At 42.4% G+C, this 14,890-nt stretch overlaps 1 protein-coding gene across 2 annotated transcripts in view; it reads left to right on the forward strand.

Moving 5' to 3' along the window:
* Positions 1-4,874: 4,874 nt before the first annotated feature.
* PLOD2 (procollagen-lysine,2-oxoglutarate 5-dioxygenase 2) overlaps positions 4,875-14,890 on the forward strand; it is a 48,624-nt gene continuing 38,608 nt past the window's right edge. For both annotated transcript variants that reach the window (XM_084291850.1, XM_084291851.1), the window contains exon 1: positions 4,875-5,111. In XM_084291850.1, the coding sequence (XP_084147976.1) occupies positions 4,997-5,111 (115 nt within the window). In that variant the 5' untranslated portion in view covers positions 4,875-4,996. The remainder of the gene's footprint in view (positions 5,112-14,890) is intronic.

Consider the following 14,890-nt stretch of genomic DNA (forward strand, 5'->3'; position numbering starts at 1 on the left):
ATTAAGTCTGATTCTTTGAAAATAAATTGTCTATGGAAGATTTATTATGGTTTAACTGCTAATGCAGCTGTTATTAAAGAGTAGGTCAGGCAATGTGATGCATATTTTAATGCTATAGTATTGCAAGATGGGCCTTTAAGCTCATTTTGATCTTTTCTTCTTAAAAAAAAAAATCATGTATTGCTGTTTTTTCATTTTTGTTTAGTTCTAGTATTTCACAGACTTATGATCAAGTTAAACAGACAAAAGCATTTAAATGATATATACCTATAGAACATTTTTTTTTTTCTGTAACTGAAAAGGGTTTTTTAAGCTTTCTATTTCTTTGGAATATTTTTTTTTAGTATTATTTTATAATAGAAGCCTGCTATTTTCAGCTACCTCTGACTCATGTAAAATATTGGTATGTGTGTTGAATTTATCATTCAAAACCAGTATTTTCAGAAATTACATGAAGTAAATAATTTAACTGGGAAAATAGGTGTGATTTACTAATCTAAGCTCAAAGATAAACTCAGGTTACCGAATGTTTATTACATGACAATAATAAAATATTATCTTAAATTAGAACAGTGATATAACCACATGAAGCCAAAACCTTCCATTTAATTCTGTCGTTTACATGTACTTGAGCCAGGCAGTGGAGAGATATGGAATTACCTCTGTGACACACGAAGAGGACAAATGTTATAAAACTAGAAAGACATTTGAGGGGACAAGGTGGAACAGAATGGAAGAGGAATGAACTTGTTCTTCATAACAAATAAGTTATGACTACTGCAATTGAAAATATGTGAGGAGTGGCTGGCATTTGCCCAGAAAAATAGACTGGATTATTACTTGTCAAATTTGCTATTTGTTAGAAAACCCTTTATGATCTTTATTGAGGTATAGGACTTAGGGTTCTTGCATTAAATTTCTTTTTTATTCTCAAAGTATTGCTGATAGTGAATTGTTGACAATGCTATTACAGTCTATTGAACAACTTCAGTGTTGCAATATTGCATATGAGCACTGCTGCCTCACTTCAGCACCCGTGGAAAAGGAATGATAGTGGGGCTCCTGAATGAAGGAAGAGGTTTGAAGGCCTAAACTTGTGGAGTGAGATGAGTCTAAGAACAGGAAAAGCCCAGCAGGAGCACAGTCTGTGATTTTCTGTTTTTCTTACAGAGTGAAATAAAGAGTAGTTGGAAGATATGAAAAAGATCTCTTAGAAAAAGATGCAAGTAATCTCTGCAAGTAATGGCTTGTTCTACATGTTAATTTTTACAGTTTCTCTGCAAAAAGTTTGTAGAAGATGCACCATGTCTGAGTGCAGGGGAGCTGGAGAACTTGCTTCGGAGAGAAAGAGAGCTGCTGTTCCTTTCTAAGTGCTATGTAAAAGCTTTGCCACCTTTGTCTTTGATTTCACAAGCCTTTCACCTTTCCTCTTAACTGCACTATAGGTGCTAGCTGTTTAGCACATCTCAAGCAACCAACAAAGCTCTGACTACCGCTGATTTACATGGGCCAAGTTAGATCTTTCCTTCCCTGCTGCAATTTGGTCCTTAGAAAGCACAGCTACAGCTTTCAAAACTCAGAGGGCAGCTTCCTATGATGGGACCTACCTCCATCTGGCTGCGATGATGGGCTTGCATTGTGATGAACGTCTGTTTCCATTCCACGTTGCACCAGTTATGCATATGTTGAAATGTTAAATTGTTGGTGGTTTAGAGAAGAGGGAAGTTGCCAGCCCTATGATTTCATACAGTTAGAAAACAGATGGGGAGAAGGAGATAGGGATATGCAAATACAGTCAGGGAGTCACTGAGACTGTAGAAGAGGTATCTGGACATCTGAGGAAAAAGTCACTGAAGGAATGGAGATTTCTAAAAAAATCAGGAAGCTGTTGTCTCCTGCAAAGGTCCCATCGAATTTTGCCCAAATATCTGACAGCTGAATCCTAGATGTTATTGCTAATCTGTTGAAAATGCACTGTGCCTAAAAAAAAAAAAAAAGAAAAAAAAAAACAGCTTGGCAACCGACTGTGTGGTTACAGAAAATTACTTGTCACAGTGACTATCTGAAAAGAGGACTGCTTGCAGTTTCTCCCTTTTCTGGTTTTGCTCACTGCTGCTGGAGTTTTGGAACAAGAAAATCCTTTGGGCTCCCATGTTCAGAACTCCACAACTAACAGGAATGAATTAACTCCTCTCCTCCATGCCTGCTTAACCAAATTAATTAATTTCTCATGAAGAAATTGCCTTACTGCAAAGGAAAAAGTTTTTATTCTTTATGAAAAAAAAGGTTGATAAGGTCAAAAGTCAAAGAAGCAAATGATGACAATGTGAGACTATTTCTTGGGACACTTCTAGAAATTGTTTCTGGAGTTAACTTTTGTAGTACAACACGCATATTTGCACAGCACGTTGCACACTGTGTTATTTTTTAAATAATAAGATAAATTACTACTCAGTTCAGAGATTTAAGTGTCGAGTGAACACTTAATGTGTGAACACTTAACATGTGAACACTTAATGATTGAACATGGTAACAGTACTGGAGCTACTTGCAATAGTATCAGTAGAGTCCCAGACCCTGCTAACCACCATCTGCCAGCTAGGCCTTGAAGTTGGTGTTTGTGGACAACAGTGGCATTTCTAACCCGAGTGTCGGCAGAGGCAGGGCGAGACAGAGCTTCTGGACATTCCGTAGCTGCTTGAGCTCAGCACTGGAGTTTCACAGGCATTTTTCCTTCCATCAGGCAGTGTCTGAGTGAAGCCTCTGGGGGTAGGAGATGTCTTGGCCACATCTAGCACTTTTAAAGCACCGCTTTCAACTCTGCATTGTCCTGGGGGAAAAGCTTGAATTTTCTAAGAAGTCTAAAATAGAATTAGCTTATAAGAGACCAGGGACAATAAGAAAATGTAGAAGTTTCTAGTCAAATTCCGGCTTTGAACTTGTACATATGGCTTGTGTTTGTTTCTATCACTGTTCTCTTCTCCCATTTTTGTTATGCATTAGAAATCTGTCCTTGCCAGCTATCTCCTGTTCTTTCAATATTGTATATTTACATCCTTCTTTCACTTTTCATTCTCCCCTTCTACTGTCTACCTGCACTTTTGATAACAAAATACCTCCTAGGCTTTCTCTCGGATGCTGCCTCCTGTTTTGTTCAGTGGTGTCCAGGTAATGGTGTTGTTTTGGGACCTGTGTATCAATCTCTATTGAAACTAGCTGGTGCTACTGGTGCTAGAGGTGAGCTGCCGGGCTGTGGCTCCTCAGAACACTGAGTGTGGACGTGACACTCAGCTGATGATTTTACCCTCAACCCTGAAGGCTGAAGCTTTGCCTGCTTTCTGTCCCATCCCATCCATGGAAGCTGTGACCTCAGCTACATGGTATTCTGAAATGGTGACCAACTGTCCTTTTTCCCCTCAGGCATTATAGAAGTCTGTCATTTCTTTCATGTTTGGTAGTATTAAGTGTTCTACATGTCTCCTTTGATTTAACTCCTTCTCGATGACTTCTTATTTTTCAGCTTGATAATGACACACTCTGTATATCTCTCTGTACAAGTGTTACTGTTAAGCTGTTCTGGATCTGAGGTGAGGTTTGATCTGTTGAGGACCTCTTTCTAAAAGTTGCTTACCCATTTTCTACCTTAAGACTGTAGCTGTAGCACACTAACTACTTTTTTGCATCTTCACTTTTCATAGGCCCAATTTCTTACTTGATATTTTGATTTTTTTTCTTTAAAACAAACAAACAAACAAACAAACAAAAAAACAAACAACCAAGAGAGAAGTGCTTGCAATGCCATCCCAGCCACGGCACTGCTCACCAGCAGCCAGCGCAGCCTGTGTAGTGCTGGGGAGCACTCAGCAGCAGCAGAGCTGTTCCTTGGAAGAGTGAGCAGAGGCTGCACGTGGGTGAGTGCAGAGCTGTGCTCATGCTGTCTGCAGTCAGAAGATGTTTGTTCTCTGGTGAATCTCTGCCTGCCTGACAGAGGTGGCAGGAGAAAGTAGGTCACAAGTAATTGCCCAAGAACGTGAGGGGCTTTGCTGTTTTTCCCAAAGTTACCAACTGCACCTTCACCATTGTGTTACTTGGTTTTCAGCATTTCCCCATCCCCACTGCCATGGGGCCTTCTCTGCACTAGGAGCTGGTGGGACCGAGGACCTGCCCTCTTCCTTCACTCTCCCCCTGAGCTGTGTGTGCTGCTTGGGCCGGACAGAGCGAGTCCTGCCAAAGAACTGTGAAAGCATCTGGGCACGGAGCGCTGGGCTTCGTTTCTGCTCTGGCTTCCAGACAAAAGCATGCTGTTCTTATTGCTGCAGGAGCCAGGGTCAAGCTTTCCCTTCTTTCACCCTTGTTTTTTTCTTTAATTTTTACTCCGTGGGTCCAAAAAAAGCCCATCTGCTAGGCCCATAGAACCATTCAGGATAAAAAATGAGGTGTCTCCCTGACTGTTACACAAGTGGGTCTTAAATACATGAATCCTGCGTTCAGCACTTATTTTTCGTTTGGATTTAGTCCTCAGCGCTTGAACATTTCCCAGGCGCCATCCACGCCCGCCAGCTGCTGCTGCACTCAACGCACCGCCTCACACGCGGGGCACCGCTGCGCGGGGACGGGTACTCTTGGCCAGGGGTCGGGGCCTAGCGACCCCTGAGGAGGCGGGGCTTAGCGCAGAGGGAAGGGCTTGTCGGTAAAGGGGCGTGACTTAGCGGGCAAAGGGGCGTGGTTTATGGGACAGCCCCGCCCCCGGCGGCGGCGGTGGCGGCGGCAGCGTGCGGCCGGGCGCGGCAGCGGCTGGCGTTGCGCTCCCGGTCGCCCTATAAAGGCTGGGGCGGACAGCAGCGCCCCGCGCTCCTGCCTGCTGCTGCTGCGGAGCGGCGCTGCGGAGTTCCCAGCACCGTTTTTTCCAACCCCCCCCCACCTTTTTAAAATATTTATTCTTACCCCGCCCCAGCTTTGGGGAGCGGCGGCAGCCCAGCGGGTGCGGAGGGGGAAGATGGCGAGGAGCGGAGCACGGCCCCCGCGCCTCCTCCTGTTGCTGCTGCTCACCCTGGTGTTGCCAGCGGCGGCGGAGCGCAGCCCCGGGCCCGGCCCCAGCCCCGGCCCCGCAGGTGAGGCGCGGAGCGGTGCGGGAGGGAGAGCTCTGGGCTGCGCTGCCCAGGCTGGAAGCTGCCTCGGTTATGGGTTAATTGTTTAATTCGTGTCTGTGCTTCATGGGGTCGGCAGCGCCCCAGTTTGCTGTCGGAAGGAGCGCCGGAACCCGCAGAGGGATGCAGGGCTCAGCCTAGGCACGAGGGTAAAAATAGATCCCCTGCTGGGAAGCCAGAGGCTATGCCTTTCTCCCGCCCCCTCGCTTTCTTCCCTTTTCACCGACAAGGTGGTGATGGAAACGGGTTTTTCCGCTGCTAGGGAAAGCACAGCCTGTTTGCCTCTGCCCTAAACTAGAAGCTCCTAGAGAAGTGCACTTTTTCAGGCAAAAAGTAAGCCGACCCTCAGAGTCTTGTTCTCTCATTGCTCCTTGTGCTTTGTAGTCTCTTTAGCTTCGAGGAGCCAGAAGGTAGAAAGCAATTTTATCTTCAGCATGTAAAATAAAAGAATGTATACAGGAAATTCCCTCAAAGAGAGGTGTCCAAACACATGTGCATCAGACTATATGCCAGAACATATGTCTTGTGCCAGTGCTGCTTTAGAGTCTGTATTTCTGTTCTAGAAATAGAAAGGTATTCCATCCTACTAAACTGTTACCACATGAAATCTGAAGTAATTTTATTTCCTGCCTTGTTTACTCAAGAGTGTAATCAAGTTATTTTTATTATCTGGCTTAATTTTCATTTTGGTGTGCTGAAAGAAGCTCTGCTTTCTACGATCTCGTTTCCAGCAAGTTCTGATTTTTGACTGGAAATCTGCTGCCTTAGCTGATAACCAGTGTAAGAAACAACTTGGTGTGGATGGATATCAGGCACTGCTCATGCCCAGCTTTTTTCTTTTGCTACTTTTGGTCATTCTGTGGGGTTCTCTGAAGGCTGCAGTGTGTGCTGTTGCTCATGCTCTGAGTGCCCTGAGCACTGCTGTCTGGGCCAGGGCAGGCTCGCAGAGCTGCAGCCTCCTAGGGTGTGTTTTGGGCAAAACACTGAGCTCCTGTGTCTGTGGTCAGGGCAGGCTCCCTTGGCAGTTGGTTGTAGCGATCACAGTGTACATTTGTTCTCTGCAATATCTATTCAATGTATTTTTAAGCTAGGTGTTTTAGCTGTGGGATCTCAGGCTGATGTAAGTTAACGGCTGGCCTAGTAACCAGTTCTGGTTTTAAATCCTGCTGGTGTTCAAAGGTGTGAAAATCAGACTGTAGTTCAGAGTGGTGGATGTTACACTGTGATTCAGCAAACTATAAACAAATTGCTACATCTAGATAAATAATAAAAAATGTTACACAAAAACAGTCTGTATTCTACTGTAGCAAACTGCTGAGTAGAAGCTACTCAAGGAGTGGTTTCTTGACCCCAGCTGCTGCCTGCTGCATTGCTCGTTTTTATTCTAGTTTTAACCATTAAATGTTATCCCCAAGTCTGTTGTGTTTGCTTGAAGAGGAACAGCCCTTAGTGTGCTTTCAGTTCTAAGAATCTGACTTTACTTTCTAGTCTAGTCTACTTCTCTTTATTCTTTGTGTGTGAATGTGGACTCTGACTCCTGGGTGGTGAAGACGTAGAAGTTTTAGTGCAGAACAATGGCATCAGTGTATTCCTGTTGCTTACCTTGCAGTGCTGCAGGAGACGTGGAAAGGGAGTGATAAAGACATTTTTCATTCTCACTTCCCACTGAGAATATGGATTTCCCTGCCGTTATTGGGTCTGTTCCCCAGAGGCAGTGGGCTTGGTCACTTGGCTGCGTGGTCCAGTTGCTGCTACAGGTTGTAAAAGCAGTGAACTGGCAAGTGTTGAGCTGACTGGGTGTCGCTGCCATCTGTGTGTGCTTCCCCAAATGCAGGGGTGAGGATTTAGGATTTGTTGTGGAGAGCAGAGGTGGCTTCCAGTGCTGACGTGGCTAGGCAGTGTGGCTTCTTGTGCTGGCTGCAAGCACTTTGGGCAATAGCAGGTAATGGGTGTAGCTACGGGGGGGTTTGCCCGGAGATGCAGCATGTACTATTGCCATTGCTCTTGTTGTATTTTGAGGTCGGCCAAACTGATCATTGTGATTTACGATTATAGCCCTTTCACTGAGGCTCTCTAGTAAAGAAGCAAGGGGATTTGATCACTTCAGCATCTAAACACATACTGAAAAAACTGAAAGACTATTTGGTGGAGGCCATAAGTACAGCACTCCCCATCTTCCTCTTGCAAAGTTTTCTATTTTGTGCTTCTATGCTGATACTGCTTTTGTCCCAGCTTGTCACCACAGTATCTGAAACTGCTGCAAGAGCTTGTGAAGCTATGCTGGTGCTGTCCCTAAGGAGGTCTGTGCCTCTGTACAGGATGTGCCTGTGAGGACAGGAGGAGAGTGCTGCCACCTGCTTCCAACAGGTGAGGGGTAAAGGCATGGCTGTGCCCAGGGCCCTAGCTGTACTGGTTTACCTGTGTGCCAGACATGTTCATCACAATTTTCTGGGGAGTATTTGGGATCAGGGTACAAAGTCATCCTTCTATCACATGTTTTTCCCCTTGAATATATTGCTGTGTGTGAAGGCAGACTGTGTAGGCAATCTGAGGTCCTTGTAGTACCTGTTTGAGAGGCTGCATAATGGAAGCCTCTGATGAAGAAGAAATAATAGTAATGAACTTGAGCTTTTTGGTCAGGTTTTTACTTTCCTGTGGTGGATATGATATTGCTCTTGCTGAGATATGCGGTGCAATCAAGTAAGATCACCGGATCTTTAACCAGAAAATGCATTTCTAATTAAAACAGGAAAAAGTAACATAGCTGTAAGTAACAGTGGTACTGTAAGTTACTGTGTAAAAGTGCAGTGGAATGACCACCATATTTATTATGCTAGCCAGGAAGGCTTTGCCTGAGATATTTCTATCAAGGATCTAAACTAAGATTATTTCTCAAACATTTTTGCACTGGCTGAATATTCTGGAGAGTCATAATTTGTCTGAGTTCTTGTCTTTTTTTCACCATCACTCCTACTTATTTAAGTGACTCAGCCTTTTCAAAGGGAGCTGTTTAGTTTGTTGAGCTACCGCTATTACACTGCATGATCAGAAGGAACACCTTTGCATTTCTGTTGAGCTGCTAATCTGTTTAAAACTTAATTCACTGGAGCAGTGTGTCAAGTAATTTCTCTTGGCATGAGGAGCAGGTATGGTCACAATCAGGGCATTTTTATTTTAATTTATAATATTTGTTTTTATAGTTCTTGAGGGACCAGCAAGGAGAGAGATTTTGAAAATGAAGAATATTTTTTATTCTCTCAATTTAAACACAGCTTAGTTCCCTTCAGCACGAAGCACAACTTGACCAAACAGATCCGTAACAAGAATGTGTCTGTGTGCGTAGGAATGTCGTGAATGTTGTAGAATAAGTGACACTTAATCATCGAGGAATACGTGCTTGCAAGCACAGTCTGACACCACTGTGGTGTATATGCTGTAAGTTCTGTGGTAGAACTGCTTTTTGGTATTTCTTTATGATGAATTCAGTTTTAAAAGTAGAGACTATACTGGCCATGAGGAGACTATGTAAATAAAATCAACAGATTATAATGTGAACTCTAGCTTCTCAAAAGAAATAATTTGTAGTGGGAGGGGGAGGGGTGCAAACACAAAGAAATAGAATAAATCTTTAATTTGATATCTTGACAGTAATCTGCCTTTTCCATGTTCTCATTGTCTACTTGCATGTCTTTATTTTTAATTAAGAGTTTCATATTGCTTCAAAACAAGCACTACAGAAATTCAGGTATCTACTAATTGTTGAACTATTTAGATTATTGGCAGATAAATTATGCAGTTAACATATGATCATTTCAGTATGTTCCTACTCAAATCAAAATCAAAAATACTGTAGATTACTGTGGATTGCTTAAATTTATTTTCAAACAACTATTTTTGTGATGTAATACAAAGTAATTACATATCAACTTCTTTAATAGTTTAAGGCTAATCAATAGAACTCTGCCGTAGTTAAAACATCCTAATTTATAGGAAAACTGTAAAGAAAATCACTTTTAGTGGTTGGCCCACCAGTTCTTTCAGGCTATCCTTTGAAAGTGTTCTAACATTTTTTTTTTTCCTTGTAATAAGTTGCAACTCAATTGGTCCACTGTGGATTTTCTTAGAAAACAGATGTAGGACATGGGTGTGTGTCCATTTTGATGGTAGTAGTGATCCTTGAAATGTAACTGCGAATGTCTTTAAAGCTGACATATGCAGTATTTATAAGTAATGCAGACATTTGATTAGGGAAAAACATACAAACAAACTAAGAAAAAAGACAGGAAAGTGCTAAATAAAAATAGATCTGGTGTTTAAGTGCTGTTCCTTTGAGAGTTATTTTTGTACCTGGGGGGGGTCTAAGTGGCAGATTAAGTACATTGACCACCAGAGGGTCTCACTGAAATCAACTGTGCAGAAGATAAAATGTATCTTGTTTAGCAACTGAAGTTCTCTGCCATTTAAAAAGAAGTGAAACTGGATTGTGTAGTTTTGAATCTAGCATGAAAGTTTAATACAACAAAGTATTTCTTTAGGCTTTCATAAGCAGTTCACTAATTCTGTTTTATATCACTGTAAAACATGTTTGTGTAAGATCAGGACTGGGTCCATAAACCTAGTAACTGAAGTTGCTAGTCTTGGCTGTTTGTTATGAGTGCCTTGAAATACACATCATTCATACTGTGTCCTGGTGTTTGGTGTCAGAAGCAGGGCAGAAGTCCTGGGTGCTGTTCTGTGGCTTCAAGGAATGGCTTGCTTGGGACAGACGCTACCTTTCTGTTGCAAGTGTGGAGTTGTAGTCCCTCTTTCACATAGAAAAGGCCTCCAAAAAGTGTGGTTTTCTCCTCCCAGAGCTGTGGGGCCTGCATTTCTGTTCAGTTACTGAAACAGTCCAAGCTGGGCTGTGGAGATCAGAGGTTGTGTTTTGCATGTCCAGTGTCTGGAAGCAGGCTGGACAGAGTGCAGGCATCCAGGTTGGTTATGCCTCTTCAAGACAGCTCCAGCTCCACTCTGTTAAACAAATACTAGTCAAAGGAAAAATCATTATTGCAAATCTTAATTGCAGAGTTTCACTGATAGCTTGATTAGCTGTCAACAAACAAGATTTAATGATGCCTGGTGTTGTGTGTGACCGCTTGTTTAAACAGCTGGACTTGCTGAATAACAGCTTAGCCTTGCTCTTCTACAGCATGCTCTTCTACAGACACACATTTATGAGAGAGACAAAGGGCAAGGCTATTAAAAGGTGGAAGCTGAGTAACCTTTCTCACTCAAGCAGCTGATGTTAGTTGTCCCCTGGCCCCAGCTGTGCAGCCTCAGTGGCAGATCACAGCCAGACTGTCCATCAGGCATGAACACACCCAGCCCAGCTGCTGCTGTGGCTCTATCCCTGCCTCTCTCAGAGGGACTTCTGTGTCTAACTGCCATCTGGGCACTCATAAACTGCTGTAACCCCATCACCCGATCTGTTTGCTGCATATCAGGAAGCTGGGCAGCTCTCCTTGGAGGAGTTGCTTCATGCTTTGCAAAGATACCATGTGCAAACATTCATTAATAATTCTTTTCCTTGTCTGGAGACTAAGAAATAGGTCTTGTCTTTGTTCTACTACAGACTGATTCAGTAAACAGGGTCTCACCCAAGACTCCTGCAGCTGGTGGAAAAACCCTGTAAGTGCTGCAGCTTGTGTCTGGGTTTGTTCAGGAAGTCTCACATTAGGAGTGCGGGCCTGAGCAGTGGCCAGTGCTGGGGTGATTGATGAGTGCACACACAGGTCTTAATGAGCCTGTGTTGACTGCAGTACCACTGAATTGAAAATAATTTTTTAAAAATTAATATATATGTGTAATAGCTGAGGCGGAGCAAACTTGCAAATGTTTTTTAAAAATGGTTGTGTATTAATATTGGGAGTAGTTGCTGATCTTTATCTGACAGTGTGTATGTGCCTCACAGAGTTGATCACCAGGTGGTGTTTTTTATTATTATTTTTCAAACCAGCTATATTCAACAGTTAGTCACTTCCATATAAACATTTCAGATGCTTTATTAAGGTGACACCAGAAATAATGTGGTAGAAGGCAGGCAGTAAGCGGCAGAACCGCAGGCTTGCTGTGGAGCTGGGATGTATGGAGGAATGAACTGCCTGTCTGCACCTTGTGGGCTGCGACTTAAAGGGAGAGGATTTCTTTGCATGAGGAATCTTTACTATTTTTATAGCAGACTTTAGATGCTGAAATACACTGTTTGCCTCTTTATAGATTGATTTAGATTGTGGATGTTTTTAATAATAAGGGGACTCTTGAATGTTAAATCTTTTTATTTTTTTCTGAGTTTTCTAAGTAGAGAGCATCAATTTCACATAGCATGAAAAATAAACCTACTACCCTGTTCAGGGACTGTGTATTAGTATGTGCCAATCTAGTATAAGTTCTGTATTATGAGAAAATTTCAGAGCAACTTTTGCTTACTGTAAGCACTAATTTCTGCTAGTGCAGCTTCTTTGTTCCTTTAAAAAACAAACAAAAAAAACCCACATGAGAAGCAGCAGAAGGTTGTAGCAGACAAAGTGTATTGTTACTGAGGAAATTGTAACAGTACCAGCTGTTTGAAACTAACAAACTGGGCAATTATACATTCTATACATCTTATATTTTTTCCCTAGACTGTTTCTGAAGGCTTTCTGCCTTCACTAGTCCTGTAGCCTGGCTAGGGACAGCTTTCTTACGAAAGACCATGCTGGCTATTCAGTACATCCAGTGCTATTCAGAAAATCTGGGGTGAAATAAACAGCTTTATGTGACTCTTCCACCTTGTTTTGCTAGCAGCTTTATTTGACCAGAAACTCTTACCAGAATTGCTTACTGCTTTCTTTGACTGGAAGTCATGTAAAGTACCATGGGATAGATGTATGTGTTAAAATTCGTGTTTTTTCACATTGTGTACTGAAGATCTTATTTGTTTGCTGCTGGATTACATTAGCCAGGTATATATATGTAGGTATAATTTGTAATTATGGTTACATTACATGTGATGAGTTTATTCTGTTTCCAACTCATCTTTTTAGAGTATGTGGATTTTCAAAAGTTTATTTGGCTTAAGATTCAAGGTTAAGGCTATAACTTTTTTTTTTGTTGTTTAGAGGAAAAAGTTTTCCTTTTGAAAAGTTTAATACTGTCTTCCTGAAAGACAAGGAAAAGCTTTTGTGCTAAAAGTCTGAGTTTTGAAAGTGGTCTTTAGCATTCTGACTTCTTAGTTGGCATAGTAGTTTTGAGTTGTTTGGATCTATGTAAGTTTTGTCTTGTTCAGAAGATATTGGACAGGATTTCACATTTTTCTGGGATAACTTCCAGAAATATCTCTCATCTGTTAGAGAAATTACAGGAGGTTAGTTGTAGTCTATTACTAAGTAGCCTTTACTTCTTCCAAAACTTACTGTTCTATCATGAAATTATAAGAATCTATAATGATGGGTGGATCATGCTTTCACAGCGTACTAGCTGACCTGCATACAGCTCAGCCTGTACTATTGTCCTTCTTTAACTCCACTTGCTTTTTGGGGCAATGATGTTAAAATGGCTTACTCTACAAACCACCTGGGCTGGTGACATGCTGGGAGGTATCCCCAGGAGCTGCTGGTTTGCAAGTTTCTATGCTGTGTGCATGGCTGCTGGTGGTGATTTCTCTTCTAGACACAAATCTTCCCTTTTCAGAAGAGCAGGGAGGATGGAAAGAATGAGTAAACTGCTAATTATCTGTTCATTTGGTTTCTAATTCAGACTACTGAAAGTCTCGGAACATATTTTGTTGATCACTATGTGCTTTATGTGAGGTGCATGAGGAAGGAAAATAGTGTGAGGACAAGTCCTCAGGTTCCACTTGGGCCACTGGCTGCATTCTCATTCCCTTCTGGATGCAGACGTTGGATGGCATTGCTCAGTTTCTGGTGACTGGCTGTGGGGTAGGTTGTCTGCTGTGGGAATAAACAGGCGCATTGAAAGCTGTAATCAAAAACCAAACAAACTTTTCGTTATTTTTTTCTTATTAACAGTTAATCTGTGGAAATAATAAATATTAGCAGAAGTTCAATCAGAAGTCTGTGGTTAGCTGGGACTGTTTAGTGTCATTCTGACAGCTACTTCTCAGTTTACCATGCTTTTAAACATTTCTTATGACTGTTCTCTTGCTGTGTGGCAGAGGAGGAATCCAGACTGAAAACACTTTCAGCTGTGGTACATTTTAGTTCATCTCTCCAGTGATGAAGCATACTCCAGTGTGGTTTAAAGGCAAGCTAAATCCAGTCTTTTTTTTTTTAAATTGTATCCTGTTTATCTCCCCCATTTCTAGAGGTCTGGGAGAAATAACAGATACAACTACATAGCTTCTTTATTGCACTTGAATGTGTCCATGTGCCTTCTCCCCTCCAGGCATCTGCCCAAGCCTATGCCTTGGATTAAGGTCACACAGACAACTGCCAAGGTTACCAGGCTTTCCCTAGAGAACTGTAATATCTGTATTTTACAGTGTGTATATATTTGTCTTTAAAATCCATGGAGGTGTTCCTACTAGATTTCCAGTTCCCAAAGCTTTTCCATAGCCTCTAGCAATTTGTTCATTTGTTTGCTGGAAACCTTTGGTGGATTACTTTGCAATAAGACTGTTTCCTATAGACACTAGGACATGGATCAAACCATTTTTGAAGAACCAGTCATTTATTTACCATTATAAGCCACTAGTTTTACAGATAGGCATAGGATTCAATGGCATAACATGGTGCTGTGTGCAGATATTGTTTGATTTTTCACAGCTTATGCCTACCCCAGAGAAGTCCCTGGCAGTTGAATCCGAGGGCTAAATGTCAGCTCCCTTGTGGCTGTAAGCAACAGCCTCATTCTTGGCTGCTCTAAAGCTACTGTGCTAGTGCCCATAACCCCTGGTAGGAATTATGTAGTAATCTGTCAGTGTTCACTCACAATAAATAAGAACCATGTAGGTGTGTGAGGACTGCAGCACTTGGCCTGTTCCTTTGCCAAGGTATGAGCAGAGAGGTCACCACAACTTAGCGCAGTCCTGCCATGGCAGCACAGGCTGAGACCTCACCATGCAAATCATTGCAAACAAAGGCTCTGTCTTATGGCTCTTATTTCTAAAAATAAATATTTGTGATACAGTCAGATCCATGATAGTAGCAGCACAAAAGGAGTGAAGTGTTTTGATAAACATTCATTGGGTTTCTTAATGTGTTGCCTGAGCTCTACTGTTGTCTTTCACAACTTGAGAACTAAAAGGTTTCCTAGTTCGCATGTAAAAATGAATTCTGCTTGTCACTGGATATACTTCTCTTGGCCGAACGTGTGCTCTCAGGCTTGTTTTCAAAACAGAACAGCTGTTTTGTGAATGTAACTATCTGAAAGCTGTCTGGAATAATTGCACTGTAGTAACTTCAGCACCCTCATATCTGGCATGAAGCTCTGAAGAGATTCTTTTTCTTCCCATGCCTTCCTGTTGAACCTCAGTATAGGGTTTGTGTTCCATTTTCACACAGACTGTCTCCGCTCGCAGGAGCGGGTGCCAGGCATGGTGACCCCTGCAGTGACAGCTGTGGTGGGCTGCAGGCCCTGCTGGGCAGCCTGTGTGGGCAGGGCAGTGGCTGCCTGCTGTGTTTGTGGGTTTGCCTGTATTTTTGTATTTTGGGGATGCTGTTATAGTTGGAGAGAACTGCCATGTGCACATCTGTCCCTCCTTATGG

The sequence above is a fragment of the Netta rufina genome (genome assembly GCF_964035555.1).
Source record: "Netta rufina genome assembly, chromosome: 9".
Lineage (NCBI taxonomy): Eukaryota > Metazoa > Chordata > Aves > Anseriformes > Anatidae > Netta > Netta rufina.